The following is a 19678-nucleotide window of genomic DNA, read 5'->3' as shown; positions in this document are numbered from 1 at the left end:
AGCTGGGTGAGAACTTATATGTCCATGTATAGGAAAGGTGAATATTGATGGATTGTTGCCATGCAAGATTGTGGAAAAACATGGTTGATGATAGCTTCTATGACGTTGTGTTAGCCGAGGACATGGTCATCTCTTCATCGTTCCTTCCGTGTGTAGGTAAAAAATGGCAGGTTATCGTTACTTGGTGGCTGCTTCAAGTAAACCGGTATTAGCGCCTCCCCCTTCATACGTAACTGACGTATCCGCGACAAAAAACCTTCAGTGATTGTAAAAATGTATACATATACTTTTTTTAACGACCAGTTTTGATCCAACTGGGACCTGTTTTCACGGATCCCTCATTGAGTCTATTAATCAGTGAAAAAGCGCAAAAATAGGACATGAGTAGCCATATTGGGATAAACGGGGAGGTTTCTGAAGACTGAAATTTCTGCACCGACAGAGGGTGGCGTAGATTTTAGGGATGATTTACGCCGCATCCATCAACATATCCACTCTGAGGAAAGTAGTGAGGGCGGCATAAAAGAACACTGTTGCACGTAATCCCATCACGGGCACAAAGTGGAGTCTTTTTCACGCGTTTCACGCCTGAAAACTAGCGTAATAAATCTCCCTCAATTACAAAAACGGCCATGACACCCCATTTCTGACAATCGTGACTATGCTTTGAGCACGCTCATTAGACCCATGGTGGGGCCAGAACGATTGGCTATGGTATGGGCGTAAAAATACACCTGCAATATTCCTGTGAATCGGGTTTCAAGCATGTTCACACGTGAAGGATTTACGCATTCGATTCGACGCATATTTTTCAAAGAATCCGCAGCAGAAATCTGAGGCGACAGTGATATCACGTGTAAGAAGGAAAAAAGTGAAGCGGCACTGACGTTCTTATAAAAACATCTTTCTCTTTATTGGTAGCTCAATGCAGGACAAACATCGTGCAGTAGAAATATGCCATAGACGTTACGCGTTTCCACGCTTCGTCCCACCTCACGTAACGCAGCCATCTTCTTTTTGCACTGTCCCGAGCAGACGTAGGGACGTAATGACATCACCAAGGTAATACTGCGCATGCGCGTACTCACACAAGTGAGCATAGTGACTCCCAACACAAAAAAGTAAGATACAGAGACACCAGGCCCATCTGAACATGTTTACACAAAAAAACGTAATGATATTTTTGCCACGATTGTGCCTGTGATTTGCACCAGGATCGGCGCTTGTGTAAATTCGATAGATTGGTACTGAATTGGTGCGAGATTATAAAACCTGCCGCAAACATAAATTGTAGCACCATATTTTAACATTGCTCCGCAGCTGTATCGTATCGTAATGCGATTTACAATATTTTCTACCTCAAAAAAATAATAAAATGACCGCGTATTTATATGAGATGACGCTGCACATGTCACAGTATAGTTATATATGCGTAATATTGTATATAATGTAATATCAGCCAGGACCATAGACATACAAGTATATAATGATGCTGCCTGTATTACAGCAACAGCACCACACACCACTATTAGCACTCCCCCGCAGATCTGGCAGGATGGTTCGCCCCAAGTGCATATAAGACTCTGCACAGAGCCCGCCCCAATCACTGCAGCGTGAGGAGGCTAAGGAGAAGGAGTTTTTCTGTGTGAAATCAACCAGAACAACGATCATGGCGACTAACGGTAAGAAGCCTGGCCTCCGGTGTGTTCTGAGGGGTGAATTATAAGCCTGTGTGTTATATTTATACCCATACCCCGGGCAGCGGCGCTAGTGAGTGAGTCACCGAACCGGGCGGCTGATACCGCAGTGTGTCGGACCAGTAGTTGCTGTGTGTGCGCCGTCACGACCTCGGTATTTTTCGGTATGAGCCGCTGCCGGTTTTCCGGTATTTTTCTTTGTTGGCGGCCATTTTGTTGTGGTGAGGTGGCGCCATTTCACGCTGAGGGCGGGGGTGGTTGCTGTGTGGAGAGGCGAGCGGTGATTGGCTGCGCCTGTTACTAGGCAGAATAGACTGCATTTGATGGTGTGAGAGGATTTAAAGGGGCCGCAGAGGAGCTGGGTCTGTTAGGTTTTTCGGGGAGGGGTAGAAGTGGCTGTAAGGGGAGGTGCAGAGGATGGTGAAATTTTGGGGGTTCCAGACAAGGTCCTAAAGCCACTGCTTCGTCTGAGATCCCCCATTGATTTCTATATGATCCCGCTCAGAACACTGAATACACTCCTCATTTTCCATTGAGGCGGGGTCACTGCGACTGTCAGCGATTGGCTGAGCGGTCATATCCTTTGTTTCGTGAGGGATCGGGTTGTAGAGATCAATAAGGGTCTGAATAGAAGTGGGGGATCGCAAGGAGGGGGATGGGATGTCCTTTGTTTTAACCCATTTAGTTTCTATTGGGTGTCCGGCCAAATGTGCAAAAACCGCACTTGTGACTACGCTCGTTCAGTCTGCGGCCGAGTGAGGTTATTAAAAAAAAAGCTGCTATTGTGTGAATGTGCCGTTGGGCTATGTTCATACAACTGTGGAAAAATTGATGTACGGTCCATTTAATAAATAGAAAAATTACCATTTTGCAACCATGAGGTGCACGAGGGATATGTGAAATGGGACAAGTCGAAACACCAAAGGCTTGTGATTGGAACGCATCTATTTCGTCTTGCTTGCCGACTATCAGTATTTAAAGTCACAATTCTTTTTGTGCAAATTGATTCATTTAAAAAAAAAAACCTGCACCAAGCCGTGCCCCTGACCATGGCGTAAATAATCCCTGGAATCAGACATACCTGCTCACTTGTGTGGGGGCCCCTTATTTATGATGAGGCCTATAGGTCGTCATAAATTGCCGTGGCCGTTATCCGGGAGGTCGGGAGGGAAGTCTATGGCCTGTGTAGATTTTCTGCATCATATACCAAGGCTTTGTGGCACAAATGAAAATAAATCTGGTTGGGCCGGTGGTATGTAGAAATCAGCAGGGATAGGACCAGCTTTATATTTTGTAGCTCACATGGGTATGTGGTAACGGATCACACATGGACCAACACTACACACGTGTGCATGAAACGATCTCCCCTTCTGTGACACCACTGGTCTATTCCCCTGGGACCCTCCACCCCTAGAAGTAGTCAGATCCCTGCTGTCAGTGTCTGAATTAGACGAGGATCTACTGGATTATTAGTGTTGCACAATTCAGTTGTGATCTGTGGTTGATCTATGGACATAACGCCTGGAGCTGCTGTATTGTGCCTTGCTATAATATGGGGGGGGGGCTGTGTACTTACTACAGAGGTACTTACCTTCGTCTTCTGTTTTATTTGCAGATTACACCCAGCAAGCCAGCCAAGGGTAAGAATCCACAAGATTTGGAGACATCATAGCGGGGGATCCCACTATTAACTAGAAGGGGGAGCTACTAGTGGAAGCATCATTGCCCTGGCCTTATACTTTCTGGAAGTTTATGTATCTGAATGGATATCATCATGTAATACATATATGTGGTGATCAGATGATCAGTGAGGGTGGGGGTCTAGAAGAGACCATAAACCGGTCGTCTGATCTCAGGGCCAATCCATCCTATGTATGGGGACACAAATGTCAGGGGCATTCTCATCAATTCTCAGTCGCCCATGTGTCCTGTAACTGTACAGTGACTGCTATATTGGCCATTTATGCCATTATTTCAATTTGTTAAAGGGGTCTTCTAGGCTAAATTTATTAATGGCCCGCTCCTTTTAAAGGCATGTACTGGGTATGACACGGTATCCCCTGGAAACTGTAGGTGATAAGACTTTGATCAGTAGGGGTCCAACTACTTCGATCTAAATGGGGTTGTGTGTTTGTCTGACTGTTGGGGACACCGTTGATCCCCTTTTTTGTAGTATTTTTATACTAGGGCTTGTCCTGCTCCCTCAGTCTGTGATGTATATTCAGGTCCTGAGCTGTGGCATGGAAGTGATCCTCTGTAGACAGAGATAGATCAGTCAGTTTTATGCCCCATTTGCTCAGAGCGCCCTCTGGTGTTTCTATGAATTATATTTCTGCTTTTTCCTTTCTTTGATTAGGTATGGGGCCTACCCATCTCAGCCAGCGCAGAGCTATTCTCAGCAGGGCAGCCAGTCCTACAGCCAGCAGGGTTATGGCAGCTATGGCCAGTCTGCTGGGTCCTCCTCTTACGGTCAGGGTGGAGGATATAGCTCTTCCTATGGTCAAGAGCAGAGCTGTAAGTGTCCCCTATAGTCATTTGTTTGTGTGTTTTTTTCTTTTTGGAGCTTGCCTCATTCCTTTTCTGTTTACTTCTGTACAGCCGGCTACAGCTCCCAGTCAGCTCCACAAGGCTATGGGGCTGGTAACTATGGCAGCTCGCAGACCTCACAGACTCCTTATGGTGGGGGGCAGCAGCAGCCGTCATCTCAGTCATCGTATTCCAGCTACCCTCAGCAACCCCCCGCCAGCAGCAACTCAGGAAGGTAAGAGACTTTTCGCTCTTCTTACTAAATGATGCCAGACCCTTTGACCTCAGCTGTGCCTCTGACAGTCTACTGTCCTTTTATTGTAGCTACGGCAGCAATTCCCAATCCTCATCCTACCAGCAACAACAGCAAGGAAGCAGCTATGGCCAGCAGAGCGGCAGCAGTTATGGCAGCCAGCAGGGTGGCTATGGGGGGCAGCACCAGTCCAGCTATGGAGGACAGCAAGGCAGCAGCAGTTATGGAAGTCAGCAGCCAAGCTCTTATGGGCAGCAGTCCAGCTACAACGCCCCTCAGGGCTATGGCCAGCAACAGTCACAATACAGCAGTGGATGTAAGAACCCCAAAGGATCAGATGTTTTTGCAGACATATATGATTGTTTGCCATTCTGACATCTTTTTTTTTCTCCTTTAGCTGGTGGCTACAACCAGGACTCTCCTTCCATAGGTGGAGGTGGAGGTTACAGCAGCTCTGACCAGGGTGGCTATGGCGGACCTGAAGGTAGAGGCCGAGGGCGTGGAGGGTTCGGTGGCCGTGGAGGCTTTGACAGAGGTGGCAGAGGAAGCCGTGGCGGAAGAGGCGGCATGGGGTAGGTATCTGACCATGGGCAGTGTGTGTGGGCGGAGCATGGATGTCTGGATGCTGATTGGCTGCAGCAGAGAGGTCTTAATGACTAGACTATGCAATAAGGGTTTTACTACAGATATGTATACACTGGTGGTAAACTGATTCCTAAGCACTGACAACCCTGTGGCTGTAAAGAGAGGAATGAAAAGGGTGTAAATGTACCGCAAAGGTCAAGACAAACTGGTCAGTGCACTCTAGGCAGGATGACGGAGGGCTCCTTGTGGTTATATTCATAATTGTACAATGAAAAAAACCCCAAAAAGGTGAAAAATAATGCAACAAAACTGAACCTCAAACAAAATGTCTCCTGGGCTGTAGTAATGTGGTGTACAATATACTTGGGTACCATGATACAAGTGTTGTGTATTATAGTGGTTAAGTTTTATTATAAGCCGTAAGATTTCCAATAAATCACTGAGTTCACAAAGTGTCACGGAAACAAACGGAGCAATAACAAAAAAAAAAAAATGGTCAAAAGTGCGAAGGGCACAATATTATCCTTAAAGCGTGTTCTAGGTCAGAAGGTCTGTGTGTCTCTGTCTACGGCCGATTTGCTTAGTTTGTGTGATGGTGACGTGGGGGGGCGTGGGCAATGCCAATGGTGGAGGGTTAGGTGGGGACGAGCCGGACACAGGATGGGGGGGCAGCACGAGGTAAGTATGGAGAAGATGGCCGCAGAGTTAGGAATACAACTGCCAAATCATGTTTGTTGTGTTGCTCTGCTTGTTAACAAATTCTGCATTTTATGTGCTACAGGTTTTCAAGGTGTCGTCCGCTTTCACACTAGCTTTATATCAGCATAAATATATATATATACACCTAGCCTCTATAAGTGTAGCGTTACACAACCGTAACTACCCGTGTGCACATAGCACGGACAATGAGGTGAATTCTGTGCAAACCTTGGTATTAAAACCACAATGAGAGCTCGTAGAACGAAAAATAATGGTGTCGAACGTAAAGGTGTTGACTAGATGTAATGTCAAAGCCGAAATCGCGCAGAAGGCTTCCTAGCAACAAAGCCGCAAGTGTGTTAGTTGTACCGAGTGCGTGCACACCTAGACATTGTGTGTGACGGATCAGAACTACTTCTCTAGCCTCGGGAATCTCAGTACAAAATGCTTCAATTTCTCCTAATTGTCTTCTCAGCGGTGGTGAACGGGGAGGATTCAGTAAATTTGGTGGTAAGTGAAAGCGTTGTAAAATCTCCAACACAAATTCTTGTTACTGTTCATTTTCTTTGGGTTCATTCATGCCGGAGGAGATCTGGGGGGGGCTCATTCCACTGTCGGTGCCAGTGCACTTTATGTTCAGTCTTATTTTATTTCTTATTATTATTTTTGGTTTAGTAGAACATATATTCCAGGGTGGTGATGCTGACGGCAGCAGAAGCTGCAGGGGTCTGGTTAGTATTGGGGAGGCAGGAAATTGGTCAATGCATGTGCTAAGAGTCACGGGTCCATTAACTTTATCAACCTGGTATATAAGAAAAAAAACCTAAAAAATAAAATTCTCACGTGTGTAATGTGGAAAATGGTTTCAAGCTTAAACTTGTGTGACCAAAATCCATGGTGGTTAAAAAGGTACAAGACAAAGACACTGTGTACTGGTTATGACTTATCGTTGGGTAATATTTGTGGCTAAAAACAACTCAGGTGGTCAAAAAAAACAAACATCTAAAACTATGGTTCAGTGGACGTGAAAAAAAGTGCAAGAGTCACAAAAAACGAGGGTTGAACACAGGGTGCACTAGGAAGGTGGTCGTACATGGTGGCCGGTGTGCCGAGGCTCACATTGTGCCTTCATAGACTGGATGGATATTATAGGAGTACGGCACGCAGGAGTTGGCTCTGCCGCAGTGTATGGTTTGTTTTCTGCTCCTGACATGGCAGACCTGGGTCCTGGAGGAGACCCTAGAGTTTCCGTAAAGACCAGAGTAGACTTGTGTGTAAAAGTCTGTATTGATAATGGATAGTCTGAGCGTTCATATAGCTGTTTCTGTGTGTGGGGGGGTGGTAGCCTGCGTGTGCTGACAGACCTGTAACATGGCGTCTTCTCTCTGCTCTTCTCCAAAGGACCACGTGAAGGAGGACCCCCCCGACATGACATGCGTAAGTGCTCCTAGTATGTCCTAGTATTAAGCCAATATTGCCCTCTATACACTGCTATGATTACTAACAGCAGGTTGTTATTACAGCCGAACAAGATAACTCCGACAACAACACCATCTTTGTGCAAGGTCTTGGTGAGAACGTGACAGTGGAGTCAGTCGCAGACTACTTTAAGCAGATTGGAATAATCAAGGTGAGGGCTGGACATTGAGCCGTCCTGGGGTGTGAGGGCTTACACGTGTGTACATGCTATAGATTTGCTGCTTTTACAAGTGCCATCGCTCTGGCAGTAAATAACTAGCCTTGTACATGGCAGACTACTGCAAAGTGAGCCGTTTCATGGAAATATTGTTTCTACAGGTCTGCTCTTTTATCTGTATCAGTCATTTACACGATGTCATGGAGTATGTGAGCCTTGTCATTATGGTGCGTATTATACACCGCATTCAGACCACTTACATTATGTACGTTCCCTAAACAGACAAACAAAAAGACTGGACAGCCCATGATAAACCTGTACACCGACCGCGAGACGGGCAAGCTGAAGGGCGAAGCGACAGTGTCCTTCGATGACCCTCCCTCTGCTAAGGCCGCAATTGACTGGTTTGATGGTGAGTGATTGTTGGCGTATCTGTGCGCCCTCCATTGTGTGACTTACAGGGAGTTACATCTCTGTATTTATTCCATTCAGGTAAAGAATTCTCTGGAAACCAGATTAAAGTCTCCTTTGCCACACGAAGGGCAGACTTCAACAGCCGAGGAGGTGGAAACGGCCGAGGAAGAGGACGTGGAGGTATGTAAATGGATGCCTGGGCTATTTTTCTTTTAAACTATTGCACCTGATTTTTTATTTTTTTTTTTTAAAAAAGCTCTTAAGCCATGAGGGTGCACTCACATGGTGGTGTAAGGGTATGTTCACATGGCAGACGAAGAGGAATTCCTCTTTTTTTCCACCTCTGGCATTTTCACTGCGGTCTAGACAGGATGTGCAGCGCATCAGCATTCCCTCACTGCATCCCTCTCCTGATTAGGGCCGTACGAATGGGTCTAATCTATAGAGTCTCAAGCCGTGGACACACTGGGCTGAATCCACGGCAGGGTCGAGCAGGACACTTATTTTCTGCATCCTGCTGCAATCTCTGCTCCCATTGAAAAGAACGGGAGGTGGATTCGGGAGGAATCCGCTTCAGATTCAGGGGCAAAATCGGCTTCCAAATCTGCAGCAAATTCCTCCCTAAATACTGCATGTGGTTTATTTGAGAATTGAAAGTTAAGTTTGAAATCAAAAATTAAAGGTTTGTGGATGCAGCCAAGGCCCCATGTAGCAAATCGCCGTGAAAACGCATCACATTTTTTGCCGCAGCATTTTCATTTTTCTTTGCATTTTTCCATAGTTTTCCTCTGTGGACTTTCTGCCCCTATTAAATCTTTACAGAATCCGCCAGTGTTTCCACAGCTATAAGTGACCTGCTGCAATTTTCAAACGCTTTTCCATTCCAGATATTTTTTCCACAATGTGTGGATGGGATTAGCCAGAATCCCATTCACTTTCTAGGTACTGTAAAATGCAATGTTTTCACAACGTGCGGCTCCTGCCTTAACCCCTTCCCGACCCATGTGGTACTATTACCACATGGATGTCTAGTGCTTCACGACCGATGTGGTAATAGTACCACATGGATGTAAACAATCCCCGCAGCGCAGTGCGGGCGTTCTTGGAGCGGGTGTTAGTTGTATCTGACAACTAACAGCCTGCTCCATCACCCTCCATCGGACATGAGTGCCGATTTTGGGTTTTAACCCGTTGATTGCCGTGATCAAACATGATCACGGCAAACAACGGGTTGCCCGATCGTGTAGGGGTCCCCAGCACCCCCCGCTGCGAGATCGGGGGGTGCTGGTATCCCTACTAAGTGGCCAGGGGTCTGTTTAGTGACCCCAGCCAGCCCTGAGTCCCACTCACCTCACTCACCTTTGTATCCTGGCCGGCGTCTTCTGGAAGTGAGTCTGTGCCGTCCGTACGACTCACTTCCTGTTTCTAGAGTGATAACACACAGGCTGTCACTGCAGCCTGTGTCTCACTCTAAACTAGAGAATCAGTGATGCAATCATCACTGCTCTAAGTGTCCCATAGGGACACATGAAAAAGTTAAAAAAAAAAAAAAAAAAGTGGAAAAAAAAATAAGTGTTTTGAAACAATTAATAGTTATAAAGCCCAAAAACCCTTTTTCTCTATAGAAAATGAATTATATAGAAAAAAAAACTAAAAATTAATAAAAACAATACATATTTGGTATCACCGCGTCCGTAACAATCTGTACAATAAAACTGAAACAATATTTAATGTACACGGTGAACCACAGAAAAAAAAAACGGAAAAACCCGCCGGAAGTAGTGATTTTTCGCCATCTCACCTTACAGAATGTGCTATAAAAAGTGATCAAAAAGTCAAATGCACCTCACAACAGTGCCAATAAAAAGCACACATTGTCCCGCAAAAAATAAGCCCTCAACCAACACTGTCAAAGAAAAAATAAAAATGTTACGCCTCTCAAAATATGGCGATGCAAAAAACATTGATTTATGTCTCCAAATGTGTTTTTATTCTGCAGAATTAGTATTGCATAAAAAAATAATATAAATGAGGTATCGCCGTAACCGTACCGACTCGCAGAATAAAGATATGTTAGTTATACTGTACGCTGCATGGCGAAAAATTTAAAAGGTAAAACGCAATACCGGAATTGATTTTTTTTTTTTTTTTTTTTTTTTTTAATCCAGCAAAAAAAAGAGTTAATAAATTGTATTCGGTAAGTTGTAGGCACTCAAAAATGGTGTCATTACAAAATGCATCGCATCCCGCAAACAACAAGCCCTTATATGGCCACGTCACCAGAAAAATAAAGAAAATACAGCATCTAGTAATGCAAGAACAAAAGCCCGCAAAAACCGCCAAATTATTAGAACACGACTGGCTGCATCAGGTAGAGAATATATAAGCTGTGCGAGCGTATATCAGGGGACACCCCAGATTTACAGCTTATGAACGAAAAGACACCAGAAGTGACCCCCCAGAGTGACTCCCCCAATCATAGGAGCTACTGGGACATAGTAGGCAATTTGGTGTTTGCAATGTTCTCCATACTGCTTATATATTCCCTCTTCGCCATCCGCTGTGCAGTCACGTCTGGGATACTAATACTCACTACACCCCCTGATAAATTCTTTGAGGGGTGCAGTTTTCAAACTGGGGTCACTCCTTTGTGGAATCCACTTTTCCGGTACCTTACAGGCTCTACAAACATGACATTGCGTCCAGATACCAAACATCTGAATCTGTACTCCAAAAGCCTCATCGCGCTCCTTCCCTTCTGCCCCCTGCTGTGTGCCCAAACTGCAGTTTATGCCACATGTATGACACATGTATGACACTGGTGTACCCAGGATAATGCACGTAATGTCATATGTGGGAATAAACTGATATTAGGGCACAGCCAGACACAGAAGGGAAGAAGGGTTATTTGGTTTTTGTAGCACAGACTTAGACGGTTTGGGTTTTTTTTTTCTGGATGCCATGTCACATTTGCAGAGACCCTAAAATTGCCCTTACAAAATGGGGTCACTTCTTGGGGAATTCCAGTTCACTGGCACCTCCAGGGCTCTGCAAAAACAACATGGCACCCAGAAAGTCCCTCTAAATCTGTACCCCAAAAGCTAAAAAGCGTAGTGCTCCTTCCCTTCTGAGCCCTGCTGTGTGCCCAAGCAGCAGTTTATACCTACATATATAATTTTTTGCCCCTCGGGATCGCCCACTTAATAGTTTTAGGAGTGCAGGTCTCTGACAACACAAAGTGGGTGCAACGTATTGGGCACCGAAATGACATATTTCTTTAAAAATTAAAATTTTCATTTTGTACATTAATTTTTGGGAAGCATTTTTTAGGCTCAAAATGATAATACCCCTTGATTCATTCCTTGACGGGTGTAGTTTCTAAAATGGGGTAACTTTTGAGGGGTTTCCATTGTATTGGTACTTTAGGGGCTCAGCAAATGCGACATGGCACCTGAAAACTGCCCTCAAAAGCCAAATAGCCATCTTTCCATTCTGAGCCCCACCATTTACCCATACAGCAGATTATGGCCACATATGGGGTATTGCCATGTTCAGGAGAAATTGTGTAACAAACTGGGGGGCTTTTAATTCTCTAACTACTTGCAAAAATTAAAAATATGGCGCTAAATGGACGATTTATTGGAAAAAAAGTAATTTTTCATTTTCACATCTCAATGGTAAAAAAAATCTGTGAAACACCTGTAGGGTCCAAGTGCTCACTAAACCCCTTTATAAATTCCTTGAGGGGTCTAGTTTTCAAAATGGGGTCATTTGGGGGGGGTTTCCACTGTTCTAGCACTTCAGGGGCTCTCCAAATGCAACATGGTGCCTGAAACAGATTTCAGCTAAATTTGCCCTCTAAAATCCCAATAGAGATCCTTCAGCTCTGGACCCTACAGTGTGCCCATACATCACTTTACATCCACATATGAGGCATTTCTGTAGTTGGGAGAAAATGCTTGACAATTTTTGGGGTGCATTTTCTCTTTTAACCCCTTGTGGAAATGCAAAATTTGAGGTTAAAGCAACATTTTATAGCAAAAAATGTCACTTTTCCTTTTGTTGGGCCAATTCTGTTACACTCCTGTAGGGTCCAAGTGCTCACTATACCCCTTGGTAAATTCCTTGAGGGGTCTAGTTTCCAAAATGGGGTGACATTTTGGGGGTTTCCACTGTTTTGGCACCTTGGGAGCTCTGCAAACGGGACATGGTGCCTGAAAAGTATTGTAGCAACATCTGGCCTACAAAATCCAATTAGCGCTCCATCCGCTCTGAGAGCGACCGTGTGCCCGTACATTAGGGTAACAGAACATATGTGGTATTGTCGTGTTCGGGAGAAACTGTGTAACAAAATTTGGGGAGCAATTTTTCCTTTAACCCCTTGTGAAGATGAAAAATTTGGGGCTACAGTGACATTTTATTATAAAAAGAGTAATTTTTCATTTTCACATCTCAACGGTAAAAAAATCTGTGAAACACCTGTAGGGTCAAAGGGCTCACTATACCCCTTGATAAATTCCTTGAGGGGTCTAGTTTCCAAAATGGGGTGACATTTTGGGGGTTTCCCCTGTTTTGGCACCTTGGGGGCTCTGCAAATGGGACATGGTGCCTGAAAAGTATTCTAGCAAAATCTGGCCTACAAAATCCAATTAGCGCTCCATCCGTTCTGAGAGCGATTGTGTGCCCGTACATTAGGGTACCAGCACATATGGGGTATTGTGTTCGGGAGAAATTGTGTAACAAAATGTGGGGTGCAGTTTCTCCTTTAACCCTTAGTAAATGTGTAAATTCTAGGGCTAAATGAATATATTAGTGACAGAAATTGAAAAATGTAAATTTGACCTCCATTTTGTTGTAATTGCTGTGAAATGCTGAAAGGGTTAAGAAACTTTCTAACTGCTGTTTTGGATTCTTTCAGGAGTGCAGTTTTTAGAATGGGGTGACTTTTGGGGGGTTTTATTAGAGAGGCCTTTCAATTTCCCTTCAGAACTGAACTAGTCCCTTGAAAAATGTGTTTTGGAAATTTTCTTGAAAATTTGGAAAATTACTGCTTGACTTGTAAGCCTTTATAATTTCTGAAAAAAATGAAAGGGTGCTTAAAATTTGATTGCCACATAAATATGAGACATGGTTAATTATATTTATGAAAAAATTTGGGTAGTATGACTTTCTATTTGAAAGGCTTGCAATTTCAAAGTTTGAAAACTGCATTTTTTTCAAAATTTTCACCAAATTTCCTATTTTTTCATAATTAAAGACAAAACATATTGTCGAAAATTTACTACTGACATGAAGTACAATGTGTTACGAAAAAACAATCTCAGAATCACTTGTATAAGTTAAAGCGTCTCAAAGTTATTGACATTTAAAGTGACACGTCAGTTTTGAAAAAAGAGGCCTGGTCCTTAAGTCACTTTTGGGCTGTGTCTCTATGGGGTTAAAGGGATAGTTCAAAGTTCTGATAACCTCTATCATGTTGATAGATCACTCCATATTCGCTGGGGCTCTGACTGTGGGGACCCTCATTAATCTAGAGGAAGTCTTACTACCATTCCTATAGATCAGGAGACTGAGCCTGCACCCCGGCTACTCCATTCATTCTCTAGTTCATCACCGGCCTTTATCTTATTCCCTAGGCTATTGATATGACCTCAGAACTTAGTGCCGAGCTGGTGCTTACTATTTGCTATTTGGACATGTTTGCAATTTTAGTAATGTATTTATTTATTTTTTTGTCAGGACCTATGGGGCGTGGAGGATTTGGAGGTCCTAGCAGCAACAACAGCCGTGGAGGTGGTGGATACCCCAGCGGCGGTGGAGGACAGCAGAGAGCTGGGGACTGGAAATGTCCAAACCCGTAAGTTATAGAGGCCCATTCACAGGCTGCATAGTGAATGAGTTATAGGATCTTCTCTGACACATCTTCTGGTTCCTCCTTACAGGACTTGTGAGAACATGAACTTCTCATGGAGAAACGAATGCAATCAGTGCAAGGCTCCCAAGCCTGATGGGCCCGGAGGGCCAGGCGGTGCTCACATGGGTGAGGATTCTGATTTAACCCTTTCCTATAATGCAGCGTTGTGATTTTTCATGTGACTTAACATAATGTGGGGTTCTTTTGTGCCTCAGGTGGTGGTGGCGGTGGAGGTTTTGGCGATGACAGGAGGGGCGGAAGCCGTGGTGGTTTTGATCGTGGTGGCTTCAGAGGCAGAGGTGGTGACAGAGGAGGATTCCGGGGAGGCAGAGGTGGAGACCGTGGTGGCTATGGACCAGGCAAAATGGATTCCAGGTGAGTTATAGCTGAATATTGTAGTAAAAGAAAAGCTGTAATCTGCCCAAAACGTCTGAGGTAATTGTAGAACTTGTATGTATGCGCTTAGATGGGAGGGGCGGTGTAAAGACAGACTTGCCTGTGTCTGGTTCTCTGTCCGCTAACAGAAGTCCTGAGCCTTAATTGACTGCGGAAACCAATTGGTTCATGCCAGGGAGAAAAAGGTGACATGTGCGTGATATCACAGGTCCCCCTCCAGGGACCGCTGAGGCTATAGAATGGAATGGTATAAATAAGGCTTATGTGGGTGCAGAGGGTGGCACTGCCAACGCTCTTAGGGGTGTTAGTTGTGGACTCTACCCATCAGTCTTCACAACTAACACACCTAATGCCTTGGCATTTGGGTGCTGCATGGCCCAAGTAGAGACTAACCATGCCTTATCTATATGCATTCATAACCCCCCTGTTCTGATGGTGACACAGATGATGCCTCATACTAAGTCACAAGAGGCAGCGCCACCTACTGGATCCAAGGCATATATGCCAATATATTACCAACTCCATTCTAGCATCTACATTGAGGTCACTGGTCTGTAGTCTTAAGGGGCTCAGGACCTTGGGGGCAGGTGGTTATGCTTTGTTCTACATCCCCCTGGCTGCCCCAACTCCTGGACAAGCCTTTTTTTTTTTTTTTTTTTTTTTTTTAGGTCTGAATGTATTGCTGTATTTTCATTCGTCTATTTGGGATCATGTCATTGCCTCCACTTATCATTAATTCCATGTTCTTGCGTTTCAGGGGTGACCACAGACAGGACAGACGTGATCGGCCATACTAACTTGACCCCTGCACCATTTCTACGGTTGTTATACTGTTTTTATTTTCTACATATGATGTATCCTATGGATTCTCGCAAAACTGTTCTGAATTTCCGTACACTTTGTATTACCTCCGCAGTGCGCTGTGAATTTTATCCGTCTTTGTAAAGTCCTTGCCCATTAAACAGATGAACTTGTGTGTAAATTTCCTACACGCTGTGCCACGTCTCATCTCTTGCGGATAAGTTGTCACATACAGTGTCGTGTTGTCAGATGCCCCTCGCTGTGGCTGATGTAGATGTATATAGCGTGTGCACTAGTCTAGAGGTCACGCCTCAGGGTTTACTCCTATTATGATCTGAACAATCCATTAGTCAGATCGCCATCTGTTACGTGGAGACCTGCGAATGAGCAGAACAAAACTGTTGACGCAACATCAGAGCTGTGGAACGGGACGAGCGATGACTGCGCATACCTGGCAATGACTGCACAGTCTTGGCTCATTGTACATACCCGGCTGAGGCGTCACTCACCCCGATACTCTTGTATTATGTCATCTGAGGCTGGCTCAGGTCTCTAGGCCTGTGGGAATGATGTCAAATGACGGGACTTGGAGAAATGTAAATCACTCGTCTGGTTGTGGCCATGAAGGATCTTCAGTATTTATGTAAAACCACTTCGGGGGGATCTGATGGGACTTTCGGGTTGTGTAAAGATTCAGTGCTTGTTGGACGTCACCAATAAAGCTTGTGTTCTGAATGCCTTTTGTATGTAATAAGCTCATGGGTACGGCCAAACATGGCAGACAATCGGGGGAGTTAATGTTTTTTCAGGTCATGGTCATCAAACCTGTGTGGTTTTGTGACTGGACCATCAGGTCAGATTTGATATTGTCCCTGACGTTGCACAAGTTAGGGATGGGCAAAACTTAGTCAATGTCTATTGCTCTGATCAGTCACCGTATAAGGACACTTGCACACACCATTGTGTGGTTCGGCATGTGGAGACTTGACATCCATGTAACATGCGGCCTCAAACATTCAGCACGGTCTGCAAAACAGGTACAAATAAGACCTGTCCTAAATTACGCTCCTGACCCTTTACTGCGGACTGTGACAATATGGTAGTGTGTATGGGACATAGAAATGACTAATATGGCTAACACACAGGCCTTAAAGACAGCAGAGACTTGGTTTCCTCGGTAAGAGGTTATTTTAGTTCACCCCAAAGGAAAAAATAACATCACGGAAGCCTTTCTGTGTTACATGGAGAGAGATGAGGGATCAAGCTGTCAGGTCATGTTTATTTGGATACTGATGTATCTCCATATACAGCCACTGGATCATGAAGCGGAGAACCCCTTTATCCCACAGCTGCCAGAGAGGTTATGCAAATATCCGGCATATGGACTAAAAAAATTTCAATAAAAAAATAACCCACATATGGACTAAAAAAATTCAATAAAAAATAACCTGCATATGGACTAAAAAAAAATTTCAATAAATAACCCGCATATACCGCCTCCAGTGATTGATGTACCAGAGAGGTTATGCAAATAACCCACATATGGACTAAAAAATTTCAATAAAAAAAACCCCCCGCATATACTGACTCCAGTAATTGATGTAAAATCACAATGTAATGAGGAAGGATAAAATGTGCGTGATAAGACTCTACCTTGTCCTCAAACAGAATTTGAAGTATGTCACAAGACGCAGTGGCAGCAGCTAGTTCACAACCCCGCTATACTGAGACATGACTCAATGTATAGTGCTAGCGTGACAATTCATCACCAAAAGTTAGCTCAATGATGAATGTGAACCTGCTTGACCTGTGATATTGTGACCTGATATTACATCAATCTCATGCATCTTTCTAATACAGTGCCAATATATTTTTTATAGCGCTTCAGATACTTTCATCGCTTGCTGTACAGTCTCACGTTATATTTGGATTTATTAACTTTTTGGCAGGAACAGGCTACAAGTACCAACCACAAAGGTAACACGTCTGTTTCCATGTGTCTCATTCACTTCTATTGGTGTTGTGGAAACATCATACTGCAAGCCCTGTCATTTGTCTTCACAGTCCCTGCCTTGGTGGTCACAACTTGTGGCCATGATTGGCTGAGATGGTAATAACTAGAGATGAGCGAGTAGTATTCAATAGAGTAGGTATTCGATCGAATACTACGGTATTCAAAATACTCGTACTCGATCGAATACTACTCGCTATTCGCAGTAAATATTCGATTCACAATCAGCGTTGATTGGCCGATTGCTATACAGCATTCGGCAAGTCAACGCTGGTTCTGCAGCAGGCTTTTCCTTGCTAGGTCGGGAGAGCTGGCAGCTTGGTGTTACGAGGGAGCTGACTTTTTGTCATAGGAATGAATTGACCAGCGTTGATTGGCCAGTGTACAGCATTCAGCGAATCAACACTGGTTCTGCCGGAGGCTTGTCTGTGAGGAGGCGGAGTCTAAGATTGGACCACAATGGAGACTGTCGTGGTCCAATCTTAGACTCCACCTCCTCACAGACAAGCCTCCAGCAGAACCAGCGTTGATTGGTTGAATGCTGTACACTGGCCAGTCAACACTGGCCAATGCATTCCTATGAGAAAAAGTCAGCTCCCGCATAAACGCAAGCTACCAGCTCTCCCGACTAGCAAGGATGAGCCTGTTGCAGAACAGTCTTTGCTAGTAGGGAGAGCTGGCAGCTTGCGGTTACGAGGGGGCTTACTTTTTATCAGTGCAACTGCAAGATCTGTGCAGTTAAAGCGCACAGACCCCATAGACTATAATGGGGTCCATGCGCTTTAACTGCACAGCGCTCCTCCTAAACACTCTCCTCCTGCTATTCGTGGACTTGGTGACTCTCCTTTAGTTGAATAGTGGTTTCCCCTGAAACGAGCATTTTTTCCCCATAGACTATAATGGGATTTGATCGAGTATTCAAATATTGAGGCTCTACTCGAAACAAATATCGAATCTCCAATATTTCACTCTTTGCTCATCTCTAGTAACAGCCCTTTAATGGATTCTCGTCTGTTCCGGTTATAGGTCTGGGTCAGGTTGTTTACTTTTTATGTAATTGGTGGGAGGAATAACGCAGTCCCTTCAGGGCGTACAAGAGGCCTCTTCTAAGGACGCTTTATCAGTTGACGTAACTAAGAGCAGTCTAAGAGATCCAAGAAGTTCACCCCTGTGAGTGCTCCAAATGGTCGTGACCTGAGGTGCTCACATGGAGGCTTCATCAGGATTTGGGCGCTTGCCCTGTGCCTAGAGACAAATCAGCAGCCCTGGGGTTGTCAGATTCTGGTGGCACTTACATCACTGTTGTGGGGTCAATGTTCATGAATACGGTGCAGGAAGTAGCTCTGCCCACAACACGCCCTGCATACTTTTGGCAAAGTGTTGAGGCTGGTGCTAAAAATGCCACCTGCAAATATTTTAGTTGCTATTAGTCGAGTCTAGTTCAAATTTTCTTCCACTTTCTAGGCTTTATTCACACATTCACATCTGTGGAAAACAGATAAAATATAATGTGTGTATGTGTATATATATATATATATATATATATATATATATATTCTTCATAAACAATTTACAGGAATATTCTTTATTCATAAACAATTTACAGGAATGCAAAACAAAAAGCAAGACCTTGACAGGACCGGAAAAACTGGAGCTACGAAACTTCTCTCTCGTCCTCTTGTAGGATATTATATCACGCATTAAATTATCTGTCTTGCACAGGGGCAGAAATACCCCATATTGTGCTGCTGTAGGACGAAGGGGAACAACTTTGTATTGAAAGGTAATAGTTTGCATTTGGTACTTTTGAACAATTAATGTTCACTATTTACTTTGCACTGTTTTATAGTGACCGTGCAATGTTATTACAGCCTGTACTAATATCACGTCTGCTATAAAGCAGATACTGTGTGATATAAATAGTAAAGGGCCCACACACAGAACAATGTGCTCCACAGTGGCCTCCCACACTGTACAATCTGATCCACAGAGAGGGCTCTGAGTGCCACCTGTGCCATAGATTTGCCACCATAGCCTTAGATGGTCTACTTTGCACAAAATTCTCACACAATATTGGCTCACATTAAGCCCCATTTCCTTTCATCAGGCCAGTCCCCTTTCCCACAAAGTCTCACAGTGTCTAAAATAGATTCAAGAGCCTGTTAAAGAACTGATGCCCGTAGGATATGTTTACACTTTTTGCAGGCTGATTTTGAGGCGGAATTTGCCTTAAAAAATACCTTCCATTCATTTGCTTTTTTGGGGGGCAAAAACTATAAGCATAGTTTCCAGGTCCATATAGAGTGCTGCAGCAAAAACTGCAACATGTACAAAACACATCAAAAAATTCCTGAAGCCGAATTTTGCAACCTATAAAAAAAACTCCATATGAACATACCCTTAGGCCGGGTTCAGACAGGGTTTGTTGATCAGGATTTTGATGCGGAATCTGTGTCAAAATCCTGACCAAAAAAAACGCCTCCCATTGAAATCAATGGGAGCCGGTCATTTCCTTTTTCCGCGAGTAGTTTGTTCTCGCGCACGGAAAAAAGAAGTGAGCTGCCCGTTCTTCAGGCGGCCACGGACATCCGCCTCGCAACACCTTCCACCCGACTAGGCCCATTAATTTGGGCCTAATCCGTGGAGAAATGCCACGACTGGATGCTGATGCACTGCACCGGCATCCAGGTGCGGCTAGCCGTTTTTTTTGGTCCGGAATCTCAGGCAGCCTCCAGGTCAAATTCCG

At 44.3% G+C, this 19678-nt stretch overlaps 1 protein-coding gene across 1 annotated transcript; it reads left to right on the top strand.

Annotated features, from left to right (window-relative positions):
- Positions 1-1616: 1616 nt before the first annotated feature.
- FUS (FUS RNA binding protein) lies at positions 1617-15654 on the top strand. The gene is made up of 15 exons (XM_075285856.1): positions 1617-1682; positions 3313-3337; positions 4054-4211; positions 4296-4458; positions 4548-4792; positions 4874-5048; positions 6236-6270; positions 7162-7197; positions 7284-7390; positions 7679-7808; positions 7889-7990; positions 13550-13667; positions 13753-13850; positions 13940-14099; positions 14878-15654. Exons 1-15 carry the CDS (start codon positions 1670-1672, stop codon positions 14915-14917), a joined length of 1605 nt encoding a protein of 534 aa, XP_075141957.1. The 5' UTR covers positions 1617-1669; the 3' UTR covers positions 14918-15654.
- Positions 15655-19678: the final 4024 nt, after the last annotated feature.

This window comes from Leptodactylus fuscus, chromosome 8 (assembly GCF_031893055.1).
Source record: "Leptodactylus fuscus isolate aLepFus1 chromosome 8, aLepFus1.hap2, whole genome shotgun sequence".
In the NCBI taxonomy this organism is placed as follows: domain Eukaryota; kingdom Metazoa; phylum Chordata; class Amphibia; order Anura; family Leptodactylidae; genus Leptodactylus; species Leptodactylus fuscus.
This window is presented reverse-complemented; position numbering and strand designations above follow the sequence as displayed.